Consider the following 20,595-nt stretch of genomic DNA (forward strand, 5'->3'; position numbering starts at 1 on the left):
TGCTTAAAACCTTATAAATATTTGATCATTTATATTTACAGAATAAATCATTGGCCATTTTAGCTTGAGCCTAAGTCTGCCAATGACATACCTCAATGTAATAATGCCACTCATCTTTTGTCTGCCATGTGTATATTCTTTGCTGAATTATTAAAGGGTTTACAACAAGTAGTGCCATCTCCTAATTTCTGTCCAGTACACAGCGTGGGAGGTTCTATGTAATCACATAGTCATTTTTGCAGGTAGGCGCTGTCCGTGGTCCTGAAACTGCAGAAATACAAAAGAGGAAGTTTATCCACCACATATCGTTCTTTGAAGATACATTTCAGATTATGTGTATTATTTTGTATTATTATTATTAACTCTTCCACTTGGGCAAGGACTCCCCACCCACCCGAATAGGGCAAGCCACCTTTTTCCAATTGAGAACCATGGCCTCGGATTTGGAGGCAGAAATAAGTACTTATAACCGTTTCAACTATTATAACTGTTACAACCAAAAAGGAAACCAGAGCAGGCTCTAACTACACTTCACAACAACTTAATGCAACCTCTTTATTTGGAGCCCATCTTCTCTCCACTCCGCGTAACCTGGCCACAGGTCAGAGGGGGTCACGGCCTTTGAGACAGAGTTCTGATGGGCTGCTGGGAACAAGTATCAGTTTCTGAGCTGAAGAGGGTTTTGGGACACTGGGCCTTTCCAGCAGGGGTGACTGTTACTGTTGTTTTGTCCTCTAGATACTTTTAAGATGCAAATTAGCCACTTTAGCTATAATCTTTAAATATTTACTTGCATCATCTTCATTAAAGGCGGTATGGATGATTTTTCGGCGATTTGAGAACGCAGGCGGAAGTGCGCATGTGCACTCCCCCGTGCGGGCTGATACAACACACACGTGCGTTTGTTTATTAGCGCGACGGAGCGCATCACATCGCTCGTCTCCCGTAGATTTCTGTCCACTTCTGAGTCAGCTCGAACTGTCTTTCTCCGTCTTCATTTTGCCCCGTACACTGAGGGAACTATATTATGATAGATCCATGCGCTTAGGCACGCGGAAACGTGGGGACGAGCCTGACACGGCTGCAGGTGAGCGGTAGATGCATTTTATGATTGATACGTGGCAGAACAAATGATTTATCCACGCCACGAGGAAATATGATAAAAAAATTGCTGAAAAAAATCGTCCATACCACCTTTAATGTGTTGTCCCGTTACAAATAAATACTATAAAATACACAGATTTACTTTTAATTCAATCTTTTTGGGACAACACACAAAAATACTACAGTGGAGTTATTTTGATCATTAAGTGAGCAACACATAAGGATCATCATTTAGCATTAAAGAATCTTATGTAACTGTACTGATAATATTGAAGTTTGTGTACTTCCCACATATTCTTCCTGTGTTTGCATTGGTTTCCCCCGAGTGCACTGGTTCTCCCTACCACTAGACTGGATTAGAAAAGAAATAAACCTAACAAAATCCGATACAAAACGATTTCTCATACAAATTCATCAAAAGTTTCCCACTCTGAGACAACTACAAATTGCACCTAGTCTTGATTCTATAGTTGCAATACATACTGAAGGCTTACCAAGATAAATGTTTTGGTATATAAGAAAGTCAAATAGAATATTATTACCAGTATAATTATCCAGAATCAGTAACTGTAATGATTTTCCAAATAACTGACTCAGACTGGACTTAACTTGCTTTTGGGATTTTCTAATTTGGCTTACATTATACAATTTTATGGCATTGTTTTGTGGGTTCTGAAAAGCACTTTAAAATAATAATAATTCAAACTGTTTAAATGTCCTTAATTGGTCAGTTTATCCCGACTGTCCACTCAGTGCGCATTGAGCCAAACAATGTCATTCAACTTCTTTTCATCAATAATTATGTCAGAGGCTATAATTAAAGGTCTGACGGTTGCCTGCAGTTACACGTGCACAAACACTACACAGAATTATGTTTTGGGCATCTCATCCTGGCACGGGCCTGTCTCTTGTGGCTGAATCATTATTCGGGGGCATCCTTCCCTTTCTAAACACAACCATCTAAGCCATTTCTACATCTCTCTGTCTGGCTCGAGCTCGCCGGAAATGGCCCATAAGTGTCTCTCCGCGCACCATTCAGGAAACGATCATCTTTCTCCAACTGGCCGTCCTCTCTGCGCTCCTGCGTGCGTCTGCAGTCTCCTCCTCATCCAGCCTTTACGCGCGTACGCCAGCCTCTCCATAGAGAATCCCCCACGGTCGGACCCGCCCCTTTCCGTTCCCCTCCGCCCGCTCTGACCCGTGGCCGGTGACGTAGGAGAATCCGCGGTGCCCACTGCCGTAGGCGCGAACGGCATGGTGCAGTATATATGCGCCGGTCTTAGTGGCAGACTTCACTCTCTCAGTCGCTCCGACTCGGGAACCAGGGCATCAGCGGAGATAGCAGGCTTACTTTTGGTCTTTTAGGCTAACTCGCTTTGGGCTTTTGGTTCAGGATGGAAACCTCTTCGATTTTTCGGAGCCGACGAAGCTCCATCATGCGCAACTGCAAAAGTAAGTCTTGTCTCCGGCTTTTCTGGCTGGTAGTGCACTGGACCGTGCACTTTACAAGTTGTTCACGGAGTTTCAAGAAGAATAGGATAATATGTATCGTAATGGCTTTTAATGGCTTTAATGAACCAGCTTGATTGCTTTGTGTTATCTGTTTGATTTTGGTTGTCATTGCGCTCAGTTTGGCTTTTACGCACAGTTTTAAATTGTACTTTATTCAATCATTTGTGCAATGTGTTGTTCACAAACATATAGATGACTGCTTGTTATCGATGTAAACTTAATTTTGATCACCCTGTTAAGAAATAATGGCTTAGTTCTGTGACGTAGCTGTGCGTAAAATACTGAATTAGAAGCACCAGCGTGTTCATGGTCACTAGTAATACTGGTATGAGTATGAGTGAAAGCAGAGACTAATGCAGTGATTGTGTCCCTACAAGCTCTTTAGGCACTGTATACTTGTGACTCAGAAACTGACCCGCACTGTCTCTGCTACAGGCGGTCTCTCCTTGTGGCTGGTGGTGTGGATGGTCCTCGGCAAGCCTAGTCCGGTGTCTGCGTGTCCGCAGAACTGCGTGTGCTACCCGACACCGATGACTGTGAGCTGCCAGGCGCAGAACTTCACCGCCGTGCCCGTGGGGGTGCCTTACGACTCTCAGCGCGTGTTCCTCCAAAACAACAGGATCACGGAGCTCAGAGTTGGCTCTTTTGGCTTTGGGACTCAGGTAAGCACAGCTTCAATTTTTTATTTAAATCGCAAACAGCTTCAAGGAGTAAATCAACAAGTGCCATCCTCTGATGCCCTCTCAGAAGTTTGTGTGGGAGGTTTGTAATCACGGACACCTGATCCTCTTGGATGCCTTCTGCATATCTAATTTTCTGCATAATATAACACTGTATAAAACTAATCTGTACGAGAGTGAAATCAAATCAAGTCCTGCTTTGTTTTATTTTGAAATAAACATTTGGATATCAACATTATCCCATAAATAAAAACTGACAAAATTGTTTAATAATGTAAGAAAAAAGTACAGTGTAAGGAAAGACTGCACATGAGCATTTGTAAATACTGCTGGTATTTGTATTATGGCATGCACTAAATGCGATTATTGTTCTGGCTCAGGTCCTGTGGCTTTTCTCTAACAACATCACGTGGATTGAAGCTGGGGCTTTCAGTGAGCTGAGGGACTTGGAGGAGTTGGACCTGGGAGACAATCCTAGCCTCCACAGACTGGAGGGGGGAGCCTTCCGTGGCTTAGAGAAACTCCAGAGCCTCCACATGCACCGCTGCAAGCTCACTGCTCTGCCCCATGACATCTTCCACAAACTCTACAGTTTGCAGTTCCTCTATCTGCAGGTAGGGGCACAGCTGAGGCGTGATACGATGACTCACCCACATCACACAGGCCACCAAGTCCAAACAGCACAGCTTTTAATCATTTTATGTGTTGACAAAATGTGTAATACTGAGTAAAACTTGACAAGGCAAACTAATCTACATTACACCATAACAGATTCTCTCACTAACTTTCCCCCAAAATCTTGTTCTGTGTTTTAGGAGAACCACCTTCACTTTTTGCAAGATGACATCTTTTCTGATCTGATTAACCTAAGCCAGCTCTTCTTGCATGGCAATCGTATCCGTACACTCTCTGAAAACGTGTTCCGAGGTCTGGTCAACCTTGACCGGCTGCTTCTCCATGACAACCGCGTCCGCCAGGTGAACCGCCGGGCTTTCAGAGACCTGGGTCGTCTCACCATGCTGTTCCTCTTCAACAACTCTCTGCCTGAGATTCCCAGCCAGACACTGCGGGACCTGCAGGGCATCGAGTTCCTGCGGCTTAATGCAAACCCCTGGTCCTGCGGCTGTGAGGCGCGGCCCGTGTGGGAGTGGTTTCGTGAGGTGCATGTCTCATCATCTGAAGTGATCTGTGCTTCTCCCTCCGCCCGTCGTGGCCAGGACATGCGTTTCCTTCGGGAAATGGACTTCGCTCTCTGCCCCCTGCCCGACCCCGGCTCCATCGCTGGGTCCACCACAACCACATTCAGCACCAAAACCCGCTGGTGGTTCCACAAAAACAAGCCCCAGTCATCCAGTAAAGGCGTGTTTGAGAAGGCATCAGAAACAGTCAAGGCCGGTCTCTACGGCAAAGGCCCCTCCACAACCACCTCTGTGGTCAAGTATGAGATGGGCGAGGAGGAGCTGGCTCTGCCCAAACTGGACCCAGAAGAATACTGGGCCAACTATGGTAATGAGGACTCTGGCCTTACGGTGCGCTGCTTTGAGCTCGAGTGTCCGCCTGAGTTTGACCTGACGCCGTCCTCCTCCTCCTCGCCCTCTGTACTGTCCATCCTCTCCTTGTGTCTACTCACAGTCTCCATCCATCTGCTATTTGGCTGAAAGACTCTTAGCCCCCTGCTTCAGCCTGTTTTAAAGGCTGCGGGGCCCCTGTCCGACTTTCTACTCCCCCTTTGCCTACTCTGCTGTAAGCCTTTAGTAAAGGTGCAGCGAGGGAGATGGGGGGAAGGTTAGATTGCAAATCTAGCACCTACAGGGCTTCACACTTTCAGGGCTGCTAAGAGTTTTTCAGCTTGAGCCTCACCTGTTAGACGTCGTCGCTCCCTGTAATCAGGGCGACGAGGGCTGAGCCCATTGGTAATATCAGCACCAATTGATCAGGAACGATCTCTTTAACTTCAAACTAGTTCCAGACCACGTACATTCAGTGCATTTTCTGCAGCCACTGACTGGCTGCTAGAGACAAACTGATTACTGTTATAATCGGAGCACCGCAATGACGATACTGTAACACTTAAAGTGTCTTGTAAATAGATATTGTGTGATTCATATGGTGTCTGTAATCCAGCACATTTTTACCATTTAGAAATCTGATCCTGAATACTGTGAAGGCTTAGTTATTCTACTTGACAGAGCACAATGCACTGGGCAGACTTTTCTGTGGCAGAAATAATGTTAGATGAGAGATTTTAGAAGATGGAAGATTTTGCACAATAATTGCAATTTAGCAGGTTTATATCAAGGAAGACAAACAGAATGAATGCAGCAATAAGCAAGCAGTGAGTACTACAGACAGAGGATTAGTGCTGGCAGTAGAAGCAGCATCCTGCAGGTTAAACAGTAATAAAACCATCCATCATCCACAACTCTCTGTAAATATGGTGTCTCTGGAGACTACCACTGGGAATGAATGCTTCCTGCTGGAAGCTGGGAAATTGTATCTTGGATGTCTTTCTGTGACATATTGCTATAACGTGTAACGATTGTTGACTTGAAGAGTTTAATATAAAACACTGAATATTTCCTTACCCCTGTTGTCATACTTTTTCTTTACAAACTTGATTGACCTGAATGCAGCTCAAACAAAGATTACAAGAGTCCCAGATTGTCAGTGAGTGATCCCAACGTGACTAAAGTGGTTGAAAGGTCTCACCACATGGGCCCGCAGTCACAGTCAACACGGGTCAAAATAGCTCGGTCCAGCGTCTGTCCATGTGTGGATAAAATGAGAACGAAGGGATTCACAGGTTGGCATCGCAGCAAAAGGCAAATACGTCAGTAGTTTGTCACTTGCTTGACTCATCAATGGGCCGCGCCAGATGGACAGCTGAGGTGTAAATTGGCCCGGCTTGTCAATACGTTAGGGGAGATTCTGAGGACTTTACAAGATGAAAGAGCTGCAGATGAAAGGCTTACGAGTCAAAACAAACACGCAGATGCAAGCTTGAGCCAGAGTAAGCTTGTCGGAGTTTGAGGGAAAAAATAGCAATCATTTTAGAGTATATAAGGCCATATGGGCACAGTGTAGACATTAATCTTTAAGTGTTGATCCCCATATGATGTGGCCTTGAAGCATGTCCCAGTGTTTCTCATCTTATTTGTCAATCAAGGATTGAATGGGCCTCCACTTCAATTGATCTATACATAGGAGAAATTGTAAAACACATCACACCTTGGACTTCAGTCTTGATGGCTTTAAGGGAATATTCAGTGTCCTGCCTCTGCAAGTGTGGTAGACAAGGTTCAAACTGAGCTAAAGGGTGCTCTTCAGTGGCCAAGACAGTGCGGCCGCTGTCAGACGACCAAAGTGCCAGTTATGCCATTAGATTTCCAGCCTTTATGTTCAGTGTTTTGTTTCATACAATACATGGCAGATTGGCATATTTGTCATTTATTTTTACGGTACTGACAGAAATGTTACTGAAAGAAAATAAATTCATACTTGTTTTATCAGAAGCATTTGTGTGGGAGTTCATTCTATGTCTTGGCGATTGTTCAAGCACCCACACGCACGCGGCGTAACACTGTACATTAGGGATTTGTACTTACTCTACTACATAACCCTAACCAGATTAAATCCATAAATTTACATTTACAGTAAAGTATAAGCAGTACTAAAATACTAAGTACTAAAAGGAACAAACAAGTAAGGTGGACTTTGCCTGAAATTGAATTAAACTCATTTATCTTTTGCTATTGAATTACAGCAATGTTTAGCGCTTGGAAAGTCTTTGAAAAACATAAATCCTTACATCATTCCAGGCAAAGCAATAACATCTCCATGGAGACAAGCAGGTGACAAACTCTTCATCAGAAAAGTTACTTAGTGCACTTTTTGCAGTTTGTAATTCACGTGCTTGTGATACATCCACTAATCACACAACCTACACAGTCTCAATGTTTTTATTACTCTTACATTAACATGAACAAGACTCACTCAATATTCAAAGGTATGCATAACTTAGATGTGCTTACACTGTAGGTGGCATACATAATGTCCATATCATTATTATAATAGTTAATAAGCAATTGCTAAAAATATACAAAATTACAACTGCTGCCAAACGTATGCGTTAGTGTAAACTATGCATGCCATATTCTTCTTGTACTAGTAAAATAATAGTTACTTTTTAACACAATGAAGCATTTTAGAATAGTCAAACAATTTAAAGCTTGATTAAATTGTTTAATTGCAAGTTGTATATTCTCTGAGCTCTGGCCAATCAGAAATAGGCAATACAGTGTGTAGTTATCCAGAGGAACAGAATACAATTCTGGGACTGTACTTGGTAACTACTATGATTTTAAAGTCCAATTACGGTACATGGCTAGAATTACACTTTCAAAATCGAGTCAAATTTGTACAATTACCTGAAAAACCTTACTTATAATCAATAATGTGAGTATTTCCACCGAATTTGGCAAATATTCACATTTGCGTATGGGAGGGCATCTGGTATAAAAAACACTATGCAATGCAAATTACTGCACACATTGAGGTAGACAATATACGAGCTGAAGTTACAGAAGAATAAGTCTGCATTGGTGAACTTGAATGACATTATTGCTGCCAACAAATGAACAAAAAAGCTAAAACCCCAATTAATCTTGTATTGACGGCAGTGTCTAGTCGTTTGAGGTCATCCGCCTTTGTTTTTGTCACTCCTTTCTTTGTTTTCTGTTTCCAAATGTGAAGTTCTTTGTCCAACATTATGTCTGCCAGACTGACTTGTGTGCAAAGTAAACAGAGCAAAAGATAGAAAGTGTTGAATTGGCACATGAGACACACAACACTCTCTCTTTCTCACACACGGCTTGTCATGTCTATATAAGGAAGAAAGCAGCATATCCAAGCTCTTCCCTTCTCATTCCCATTGGTCTGCGAGCTTTTATGTAGCTAAAAAAAAAAAAGAATCAATGACGCACTTACTTTGTCGACAATGAATTCAGTCAGTTTATTGGACCCTCACCATGTCGGTCAGAAACATAGTAAAGTAGGTGGGACAACGGCGCACTCGATAGAGAAATATTAGTCCCTCCCACTTTCATTCATAAGAGAAATGACATTGGAAGCTGTGGGTTGGCGTGCGTCACAATGAACTCCATCTGTTCCATCCAATCACATGCCTTAGCATTCATAAACACTTTTTTTATGCATAGACGCACTTTGCATGTAGCTGCATGCCTGAAGGATAGGACCTGGTGCAGAGCTGGAGCAGTTCAGATATAGCACGATAACAAACACTCACCCTTTCCCACTTTTCTCACATACTCCTTCTACTGGCGCCATTGACATCATCGTCTGTCTTGGTCCTTTTTGCGTTCAGACACATTGTCCCCTATTCATCCTCAGGTGTAACTTACAGCACTATCGGCTCTTGTCTGATTCATAGGTGCTCTCTTCCTTTCTGAAAAACAGAGACGGTCATGTCCCTACATTTGTTCGTACAACTATAACTAAATATGTGTTATTATGTGTTTAAAAAATAGATAGATGCTCATCATGCTACTATTTTTTCTTTTCATAGCCATAGGGAGAGAAAAAATTCCACATAAAAGTGAACAGCAGTCAACTGGATCTTAGAGCAGAAGGTGAGAGAAAGACTTTTGATCTCGAATAGCAAGGCGCCTCATTTAGATGCAGCAAAAAGCAAGAACAAAGCAGCTTACTGTACATGGGGAAAGTAGATCTGTATTTGCGTATGATTGATGCAAAATGTAAATGTTTAAACAGGATCACAATAAAGCGTCATGATTAAAAGCTCTAGTTGTACAAATGCAGTTTGAGCAGTGTCTGAGCAGTGTCAAGACTGCTATTTTTATTAGTGTACTCAGTAGAGAATAAATGTACTATAGTTTCTCAAAACAAACACTTCAATACAAAGTGCCACAATAATAATAATAAATAATAATAATAAAAATGTGGGTGCACGGTGGCAGAGCGGTTAGGCCCAAAGTCACTGGGATAGCGCCAGTCACCCGCGGCCCCTAACGAAACAGGCAGTAGAAAATTAATGTATGAATAAAAAAAATTATCGGGTGTAGTATGTACAATCAGTTTGACTCCGAAACACGTTGGAGGTGTAAAAGTACGTACAATCAGTTGGACCGATTTAAAAGGGAGTTGGACTCGGAAAACACGTTACCCTTTGTTCTTAATTAGTTAATTTTATTGTATTTCTGTTTCTGTAATTTCTTTGTGATTTTAATGCATTTTTCCTCCTGTGTGAAGCACTTTGAATTACCTTGTGTATGAAATATGCTCTACAAACAAACTTGCCTTACTTTTCAACACAAAACTTTTATATTATCGTGTGGTCTTTTTGTATGATACTCGTTCTGATAGTTCTGAGGGTACATCAACACTTTTTTGGTCCTAAATTGAGCCTATTTTACTCCACCTGCTGCACTTAGTTTAGTCTTGTTTAGTCATTGTCTAGTCTGGGTTTAATTTAGTCCCAGTTTTGGTGTGGTAAATGTGGAAGTGTGAACTGTGAACTCACCCATAGTGAACGCTCACTGAGAAACTGCTCCTAAACATAGTGATAAGCAATTCAAAGTGGGCAATATACTTTTTGGGTAAGTAGTAATTTGGTAAAAGGCAATTAAGGCATAATTTAGCTGGCGAGCAATAAACCGAATAAAACAAAAAACTACAAAATACACAAAAACAACAACAATAGTAAAAATATATATATTTTATACAGTTCAACTAGCATGGATGAATTGGGCAAGTGTGGTCACCATCTCGTCCTCTGCAGTGAGTCAGAGGCAACAGAGACAGACCTGTGTGAGCCTGGGGCAGCTTCACACTTATTACAGCAGGTCCAACATTCAGTGGGACCAGGGCTTCAGTCCATTAAAAAACAATAATAATGAAGTAAAAGCACAGATTCTGACTCTCAAATGTAGTAAAGTAAAAGTAAAAAGTATGCACTCCAATATCTAAAAATTATATAAAAGTACACTTTTACTTTTCCACCACTGTAACAACTTAGCATTGTGAGTAAAACATCTGATCTGTAGAGGAGACAGGAGAGTTCAATAACTATACATTTGAATTTATGACATTAGATATATATAAGTATATTCAAAACAATGTCAGTGCTGAGATATTCCAAATGGTCAGTATGTAGTTGTTACTTTGTCAACTTCACAGTATCATCAATTTACACATGAAGAATTCTTGCTGTCTGGAAACTTGCATCATATTTTCACGCATATTCACACAGCATTGCATAACTGGACTAAATGAGCTGTGGTTAATCTGCACGTGTAGTCCTCCCTCGGTTCAGTGTCAGTGTCAGTGTCATAGAGTACCAGTAACACCAGTTGATTGATAAAGTCATCTTGTTGTCAATATTGGTCATAGGCGCTCAATGCACTAGATGTACTCTTTCTCACACAATGAGTTTTTATGTCAATGCCATCGAACGCGCACAACGTCATATATCTGTGTAATCATACACGGGATAAGGTGAAAAGCTGCTGACGCCAATATGGGGTAGAAAACAGAACTCACTGTTGCCATAAATATATGAAAATGAGAATTTGTGCGAACAAATTGTAGACCGAAAGATAGCAACAGGAGAAGTGTGACGTCTGACTCACGTACTTGCAGGGCTCCTCTGCTATGAACATTTGGCCGGCTTAAGTGTTCAGACGTGCACAACCAACACACAATTATAAACACACACACACACACACGGCATTGGCACCATGGGGCCCACTGAGAGACAGACGGTCGCATTCACATCACTGAAGTCAGATCAACGCAATGCAGTCCTACACAACCCCACATATTTCCTTCAACAGGTGGCACCAAAATACACAGATACTTTGTGGGTGCTTCCCTGTTGACATTCCATTTGCATCGTTCGCTGTGACATTAAATAATGTTGTGCTTGCGTCAAGAAGGCGGTGAGGTTGTTGCCCCAAATAGAAAATATTTTTGACATATTTCAGCTTTTTGAAGAAAGTCATGAAAGTAAGAGAAATTACCCTCAGACATCAACCTAGATGGCAGCAAACAAATTATGTATAAAGTGCACTGGACCTAAACATGAGCAGATGGGGTAACGCAGCTGCATTCCAACAGGAATTGGGACTACTTATAAGTCAAGCTGTCAGTCAAGTGGGGCCAAGAAAAAAAAATGAGTGGGGAAGAAACTTTTGCTCTTTGTTTGCTCAATGGATAAATGGTCAAGCCTAAACAACTTTTTGTGAGTTTGTAAGTGCCACTCGGCCACAGTGTCGCCTTAGCTGCCCACAGAGCGACCTTAAAACTAGAAGGATATTAATGTGATAAGTATGTAAGTAAGTAAATTATGTTAAAGGCGTAATGGACAATTTTTTGCCGATTTGATAACTCAAGCTGAAGTGCGCATGCGCACTCCCCCCATGTGGAGGCACACAGAAGCCTCGATGCTACATGTGCGTTTGTTTATTAGCGCGACGGATCGCATCGCATCTCTCTGCAGATTTCCGTCTCTTCAGAGACAGCTCCAACAGTCTTTCTCTGTCTTAATTTTGTCCTGTACACTGAGGGAACTATATTATGATAGATCCATGCGCTTAGACACGCGGAACCGTGCTGCTCTCCTGGAGACGAGCCGCACGCGGCTGCAGGTGAGCGGTAGGTGCGTTCTATGATTGATACGTGGCTAAGCTTCATGTCTGAAAAATGCTTGCCCGCGACCCAGAATACACGGTTCTGCAAAACTTTACAAAATTAGTCTTTGAGTCTCTTCATCTTACCTCGAGCCAAACTCAAACGGAACCGAGCAATCATATTAGTTTAGTTCAGTGCCGCATACAAAATTATAAGAGCTTATTGGTTGATTGGCTAATCCACCTGTCAATCACGGCCATCTGAATTCAGAGAGATGAACGTGGTACATTGAGAGAGTGGACTCATACAAGTACCTGGGTGTTCATCTGAACCACAAACTGGACTGGACTCATAACACAGACGCACTGTACAGGAAGAGCCAGAGTCGGCTCTACCTCCTGAGGAGACTCAGGTCTTTTGGAGTGACAGGGCCACTCCTGAAGACCTTCTATGACTCTGTGGTGGCATCAGCAGGACACTCTCTCCGCTCTGGAGAGCAGCTTCAGTGAGAGACTGATCCAACCTCGCTGTATGAAGGAAAGGTTTCGCAGGTCTTTCCTTCCTGCTGCTGTCAGACTCTAATCACTGTTAGCCCTGAACACGTGTTTACTGTCATACCCATGTGCAATACTGACTTAATCATGTGCAATACTGACTTAATCATGTGAAATACTGACTTAATCATGTGAAATACTGTCATATTCATATGCAATAATGTCATATTCATGTGCAATACTCATACGCAATAATGTCATATTCATATGCATTTTATTCCTGTATCTACTGCGTTGCGACATTTTAACTTCATTACAAGTCCCTAAAACTCATTTTTTGTGAATTTACCTTCAGCTTTAAGAAAGTAATTGTCAAAACCCAACAGATGCTCATTTTAGAGTCAATCAGCTTTACTAATTCATATATTTAACAAAGACAACCTAGGTAGAATGTAAAATCTGAATTCCTCTGTGCAGAGCTTGTTTCTACTTATATTTAGAGTAAACAAGACATCAGAGTCAAAAACTACAGTCTCAGCTTCACAAAAGGCTCCAGCCAATTGTTTGTGCTCAGGATGTTTCAGGAACAACCTCAGTTTTAAATGGGGTCATTTTTCCATGCATTTTAGGAACACAAATATAATACAAGGACATACATTATAAAACTGTATTTAAAAATATAAATCATAAAAGAAGAAAACAAAAAGAACAAAAACAAACTCTGATGTAGTTCAAAAGTAAATACTGCAGTCTTGAAAGTCTTGAAATAGGGGCCCAACACACATTAAACGCCAGGGATATAAGGGGCACACATTTTCCACAGTGGACTTTCTTCAGCTCATTCTGCAGCAGTCTTCACACCAAAACCAGACTCTGCCTGTCACTCATTTGCTCCCCTGCTGAGTCAACGTCACTGCACACTGTTCAGTCATGTACCTGCTGTGTCAAACTAGGTTTATATGCAAGAATAGACCACTGAGAAAATAATATTATTAGGAGTGCCTGCAAACCTCACAGGGTAGAGCTGTTTTTGATAATTAAGACCAATGTATGCAGGAGCCAGATTAGATCGTTGTGTCATTTTGTATTTGCATGTTTTCTGTGCATTCAGCCAGCGGGTCTAAATTAGTTCTGAGAATTAATGTGTGAAAGTTGTCTGTCAGTGTCTGTCACCATCTGCTGCTATTCATCCATAATGGGCTCTGATTAACACTCTGATTAACACACACCAGTCCCCTGTGACATACAGTGCACAAGTCAATAGTGATATGTACAGCTCCTGCTGCTACTACAATTATTGATTTAACAGTGCAAAAATATATTCGAACATGGGGTCAAATGGCACTTTTGAGCTTTTATAAAAAAATACAAAATAACAAAAACAAAACACCTGTATGATTGATAATGATTTATGATTTTGTGCATCCATGAAAAACATAAGTGCACATTCTGGAAGGGTTAAATCAAAGCCCCAGTGCGTACATTTAAAAATATATAGCTTTTAATAGATTTTTTATGTTTTTGCCCTTAAATACTTAGCCTATCAGTGAGTGGGCTTGCATCTCCACAAACCTGACTTGTACCGGAGGAGTCTCCTTCTGCTTGTTCTCATGGAAATAGCGTTCCTTCGGCTATAATATTCAAAAATGGCACTAACGTTACTGATCTAAATAGAACATTTTGAATAATGGTTTTAACTTTCTATTTCCATGGAATTGTGCAGATGACTTTCCACCTCCTGAAAGATACATACTGTTGCTTTAAGGGAAGTTATACTTTATTCATCCCTCTTCTCTGCTTTTGACCCTTCAAATGCTTCAGAGCCGTGAGCTGCTGCACCTCAGAGACGCATCTTCAGATCCCGAGCTTGGCTTTATCAGAACTTTCACTGGAGCATTTTACCTGCAGTGCATGTTTTGAGACGATGGGAGAACTGGTGTGTCCACCCAGACACAGGGAGAACATGCAAACTCTGCACAAAAAGGTATGGACTGTCCTGGAGTCAAACCTGCAAAATGTTTCTGTGAAGCAGAAGTGCTATCTACTCATTAAAAATAAATAACATAAGTAACACAAATATTCTCAGAGCATCATGTCCTCCCATAACAGCCTGTTGTGAAGCAGCAAATCACCAACTCCAGTTTTCCACACTCTGGATATTTATAAATCCACAGTGAGACATGACTCCCATGTGAGTTTACTGCAATTCAGACGCTAACAGGTCCAAGGACCAAGCCTAAACAAGTTAAACACTAGATACAGTGACATTGGGGTTTAAAAAAACTCAAAAATGTGTGAAATCAAATCCTGCACAAATCTGCTGGTTTTCTTTGAGGAGAAGGAAAAAGCCAAAACGAAAAATAAATGGGGATAATGCAAGGAAATACCATGGATCCTGGTCATGTGCATTCTTCATACTTGGTTTAGGAGTAATCACCATAAATAAATAAAATCAAGTTAAATCAAAACATTTTCCACTTTCCTTTTTACTACCATGCAATTACTTGGCAAAGGTTTTCACTTTTTAAAAATGGTTCACCACCTTCATGGTGCTGTGCACAAGATTCTTCTCATGGCACTCAGGCTTTTCTGTCGTAATAACTCTTTGCAGCAGTATCGCTCAACAACTAGCATGCTAACAGTGCACTTCCTGCATTGTGGAAAAATAAAAAAAACGCTATAATTAGATGCAGAATGTGCACTGAAATAATTTTTTCTCTTGAATAGATGTTTTTTCAATATCGGTGCAAAACGTATTTTTTAGGAACAAAATCCGGTACTGCCCCTTCATGTCCTATTTTTGACCTATTTTGATCTGAAAAAACCCAAATCTTTGCTTTTCTTGTCTGTGTGAAAAGTTTGAGTAATTGCTCGTTAATACTGCATGTACAAATCTGGGAGAAAACCATGAGGTGGGCAAACACTATAAAAATTCAGTCCTCCTTCCACATCCCCCTCTTCTCTGTGTCCTAATTTGTCTTCCTAATCCTGTCAAACCTTCACCCAACCCTCTGCCGCTCAACACCTATGTCTCATCCTCATCCACGTTTTCCCCGGCACATGACTCCTCCTGTTGCCAGTTACGCTCAGTCATGCCCCCGACTGTGAAGAAAAGGATCGAAACTTTGTGCTCACATCATCCCACCTCTTTGTTTTGTTGGGCTTGCCAGCTCTCCCGCCTCGATCCTCTTGTGTGATTACACTTTGTAGGCGTGTACTGTCCTACACTGACCATCGATGACACTTGGGCTGCGTCACCAAGGTCTTAAAACACTTGCAAGTAAACCAGTCTCAAAGTTTAATTCAACATATATTTCATGCTTAAAGTCTAGATACAATTATTCAAACACTCCTTTGATCATTTAGTTTTTTTATAAGATATTATATACCTTTGAAAAGATAGAAAGATAATTGCTCAGATGATTTCATAGGTCAAATGATTAAGTGGCCTATTACGACTCCAAACATTGGTCATCACTAAATGTGTTAGAAGTCACAGTTGTAGGTCGCGACGTAGGAAGACAACAAATAACAGCAAAGGCCAAACTGGAGTATAAGCTGTGTAATGAAGAGAAGATATTTTTCGCTGTGTACATGTAAGGCCCAACACAAATACGCACAGGTATTCAGAATCAAAGCAATATATTGCTGTTTTTACACTATAATACAATGTAAGTTAAAGTGAAAGTATAGAGAATACGGTACAAGATTAACAATGCATCTTGCTTCACTACTTGTTACAATTGTTTTTTCTCTTGCGTGCTTAAAAAAGCTTCATATGCTTTTTTAAGCACGCAAGAGAAAAAACAACCACTATTCATCAGTATCTGTTACCGTTTTATTACGTTAACCATTCATTTGGTAACTTCATGATTTTTTATAATATTCAAAGCTTTTAGTAATGATTTTAAACTTGTAGTGCAATACTCTTCTATTCTGCGGCATGATATAAAAAGCTGTACTCGTATAGTATAGAGAGAGAGAGTAGAGAGATACATACAGTTGTTTTAAGGAGATGCTTAATTAGACTATTAAATAGTCTTGGTCTGTTTAGGAATGAACAAACCCTGATCCTTCTGACAATCTGTTCTTTTTGTTATATTGTCATCTTGTGCTACTATGTTTCATGCAGCGTTCTTACCTTAAACTAAGTGCCAACAATCATGATGAGAAAGACTTCAGGTCATAATCATTTGAACTAAAAATATTAATCTTAAAGTTGGAATGGACGATTTTTTGGCCCAAATCTGAGTCTCATTTCCTCGTGGCGTGAACTGCCGATTAGTCCTGTCACGTGTCAATCATAGAACGCACCTACCGCTCACCTGCAGCCGCGTCGGCTCGTCCCCAGGTGAGCAGCACATTTCCCTGTGTCTAAGCGCATTGATCTATCATAATATAGTTCCCTCAGTGCACAGGACAAAATTAAGACAGAGAAAGACAGTTCGAGCTGACTCAGAAGAGACGGAAATCTACGGAGACGAGATGCGATCCGTCGCGCTAATAAACAAACGCATGTGTAGCATCAAGGCTTTTCTCTGCTTTCGCACGGGGGGAGTGCACATGCGCACTTCCGCTTGAGTTCTCAAATCGGCGAAAAATCGTCCATTACGCCTTTAACAATTTTATTTAGTTTTTCTCACTTTAATTTGTCAGTCAGAAAGTGAGATTTGTAAAGCTGGTTACAAACTTTAGGAATAGTAACATGCAAGGCAATGGAAATAAAAGAAAATTAAACATTTCACAGTTGTTTAGTCATGGTAGCATTGTTTTTTGCTCACATTTTATACTACAATAATCCTAGTTGTGGCAGCACCATAATGTTTGTAATACTATGTAAAAAATATTGGTTATTGCAGTATCATGTAAAATTGTTCTAAGGAAATTCTTCCAACTTTGAGACCCATCACGTTTGTCTCATGATTCATTCAGAACAGAATGTATAACCTCTTTTACCTCAGATTTAGAGTTTAGTGCTTTGCTTGTTGAATCTACAGAACCCCACCCATGCTGTTTTATCACTCGTTTTGTCACAAATGGACTTATTAGTTAATCTTTTTGTGTCTATCCCGGCCTTCTGTCTTTGTAAAGTATTGCAAAATGTGTGGTCAAATGGGAAATACACAATGCTAACCTTGAACAAAATGAACAAGAAAACCTCTTGAGCTCTTTTGCGTCCGGACATAGCCCCTCATCCTGAAGCACACTCAGCACGGACCCCACACTCATAGGAGCACAGAGACTTGATAATAGATAAAGTCAAGCATTTAATACAACAAATTGCTCAGTTTGAGGCTTAACTTGGCTGCGATCCAGGCCTCTGTACTCTTATCCAGTAAGATACAACAGTGTCATAAATGTCAAACTTTTATAATCCTTCAAATCAAAACAGTTTATGCTTTCTGCAGTATAAAGGTAGAAGAGTAGTAGTAGATAAATGGTATATTCTATTGTACAATTTTAAAGGTAACCCTACTGTATTGCAAAAAAAAAGCAAAACAAACAAACAAACCACTCTGTTTTCTGAACTATCAGAACAAAGTTGCCTTTCTTGTAGATTGATAGATATCACCGCAGAGCTGGAAAAAGTGTTTACTTTTTTACATTTTAGTTTTGACACTAGTTATCAAGCCATCACCTTTCAGAGATTTCAGATTATTAGAATTACCGAAAATCTGGATATTTCCGTTCACAATTTTACCATAAAGAACTAAATAAATAATATTTGTGGCACTTTTAGAAGAACATTCTGAATGTTTTATTTCATAAAGCTGAGGAATAGTAGCGTATAAGGCAATGGAGATGAAAAAAAATGGAAAATGTCGCTGTTGTTGATTCACGTTCTAAAATGTGTGGGTTTATTAATCCATAAAAGGGTAACACAGAGTCCAGTAACAAAAAAACTCAGGACTAAACCAGCACTGTACTAAGACTTATCCGGGAGTAGAACAGGACCAGGACAAGTGTGAGCGCAGCCTCACTGACTGCCTGATTCTTTTACACACATATGTCCCCTTTGTCGTTTCTGATGTCGCTCAAATAAGCAAAGAAAACTTGAAACCGCTTGTATGGCATCTGTTCACTTTGTGTAGGCTGTGCCAGTCCTTGTAAGGTGGATTTATACCCAGCATGCACGTGGGAAGTGTTGTGGATTTGGTATTGAAAGACTTAAAGAATAAAAAAGAAGAATTTGAGCAGAGTTGTCTTTAGTTCAATCATGATGATTGATTTAGTTTACTAGTGCGCACAAGTAAAATCACTGCACTGCACATGAGTTTTTTGTTCACGATGTCTAAATAAAGGATCATAATCTATGTAATTGTCTCCGTTTATTTAGCTGCAGTTACAACAAAACATACATTTAAATAAAGAAGCTTGCAATTCAATACATCGTGACAGGCTGATAGCTCACCGCATTATTTTATTTAGACCTTTGACGATATCACAATATTTTGTTTTTTGTTACATCCCAAGCCCTAATCTTCCTCACCTCCTCCTCAACTCTACACTATTATTGTATCATTATCAAAGAAATACCCAAAAACCTTAAAGGTGCATTATGCAACTTTCCTGGTGGGGGGTCCACAGAAGCCAGGTTGAGTTAAAAATCTGATCTGTGGAGCAATAAAAACACCTGTAATTGAAAAAAAAAAGGCAAACTAGATAAGGTCAATGTCACGCTGTGGAACACTGAACACAACACAATAGCATCTCCATGGACCCAGGTAGCCGATCCTCCACCAGAGAAAGTTACATAGTGTATACATTTTTATTTAATCATATGCGTGTCAATACCTGATATTTTACTTAACTGCCTCTTAATTGGCATTTAAAACAGATTCAAATAATTGGGCCCCACAGCGCATCCAGGTCATGGCGAGTAGGAGGATGTGCAGCGTTATGTGGGAAGTAAGTCCTAGTTCAACATTCTCTGCAGTATTTTTATGTTTTTGTCCCCCTTTTCTATAGAATCTGCTTTTTTCCCTGCAGCACAATGTCAGGAATATAATTGAGACGAACAGCGATGCCAAAAAACATAAAACGTGATGGGAAGTTTTTATTTTATCCATTTTATTCCAAGAAGGGACAGTTCAGTAAAAGCAAGTATATCAAGAAAAGAGACAACATTGATCAAAAATAGCAGTGGAAATACAACACTATTATGAAAGTGATAGGTTGTCTTTGTTTTTGCCGTACCATTTTCTCCCACTGATACATTCTTTTCGATATTATTTATAAATCACACCCAAATGGCGTCAGAGTGGTTAAATTTAGCTCAGGCCCGCCCTCGGTCGCTTTTGACATGTTTGCTCCTGTCTTCTGTGTACGATTCCTTTTGATCTTCTTTAAAGCTTTTTAAGTCATCAAAGTTCAGCTGAGTCACGCCAGCCCCTCTGCCTTCTGCTGCTGCTCTATTTTTGTCAAGTGGAAAATGGTGATGGAAGGACATGTCGGCCATAACAGAGCCAGTTGGACAAACTGTATCTTCTGTGGTTTGATAGTAGAGATTACGCTTGATCCTTGAACATTTGGTCTGTCATCGCGCTGTTTCTAGTTTGTTTCCAATAAAATGGCATATGTCAAATGAGTGCACGGAAGCAGATGAAGTATGTGTATTTTAAATATGTTTGAATAATACAATACAATACATTGAATAATAATATATAATGTTAAAAACAAACTATTTCAATGTTCACTTTGTTGTTCTTCAGTTGTTCTTGAGAATAAAAGTCATATCTAGTAAGAGTTAAACCACTTATAGGGTTAGTTAGTTATCACTTCATAACATCATTTTAGTTTATCTATTGTGTCTACATTTCCAGCTTTAATATTAAGGTCTATATAGAAAATAGGTAATAATAAAACTAATTTACTAGTATTAGTATGTGCGAATTAACAAATTAAAGTTGGATGAATCTGTGTCTGGTATTTGAAAGTATAGTTTGAGAATATCTGAGCATGTGTTCCATCTTTCAGTTGAGAATCTTTTTCCTCAACCGTTTTCCCATTTTTCTTTATTGATTCAATACTCACACTTTAGTTTAATTATTTATAATTGAGTACAATTTTGAAATCAACTTTTTAGGTGAGGTCAGCTCATAAACTTTTAAGGCTAAAGGGCTTTTGTTTCTTTTTGG

General features: G+C 40.3%; 1 protein-coding gene across 1 annotated transcript; it reads left to right on the forward strand.

Annotated features, from left to right (window-relative positions):
- The first annotated feature begins 2,376 nt into the window (after positions 1 to 2,376).
- rtn4rl2a (reticulon 4 receptor-like 2 a) lies at positions 2,377 to 5,880 on the forward strand. The gene is made up of 4 exons (XM_072462992.1): positions 2,377 to 2,556; positions 3,052 to 3,278; positions 3,677 to 3,910; positions 4,112 to 5,880. The coding sequence occupies exons 1-4, from the start codon at positions 2,499 to 2,501 to the stop codon at positions 4,952 to 4,954; spliced, it is 1,362 nt and encodes a 453-aa protein (XP_072319093.1). The 5' UTR covers positions 2,377 to 2,498; the 3' UTR covers positions 4,955 to 5,880.
- Positions 5,881 to 20,595: the final 14,715 nt, after the last annotated feature.

This window comes from Eucyclogobius newberryi, unplaced genomic scaffold (assembly GCF_026437365.1).
Source record: "Eucyclogobius newberryi isolate DKJ021-1_F unplaced genomic scaffold, fEucNew1.0.hap1 SCAF_4, whole genome shotgun sequence".
NCBI classification, from domain to species: Eukaryota; Metazoa; Chordata; class Actinopteri; order Gobiiformes; family Gobiidae; genus Eucyclogobius; species Eucyclogobius newberryi.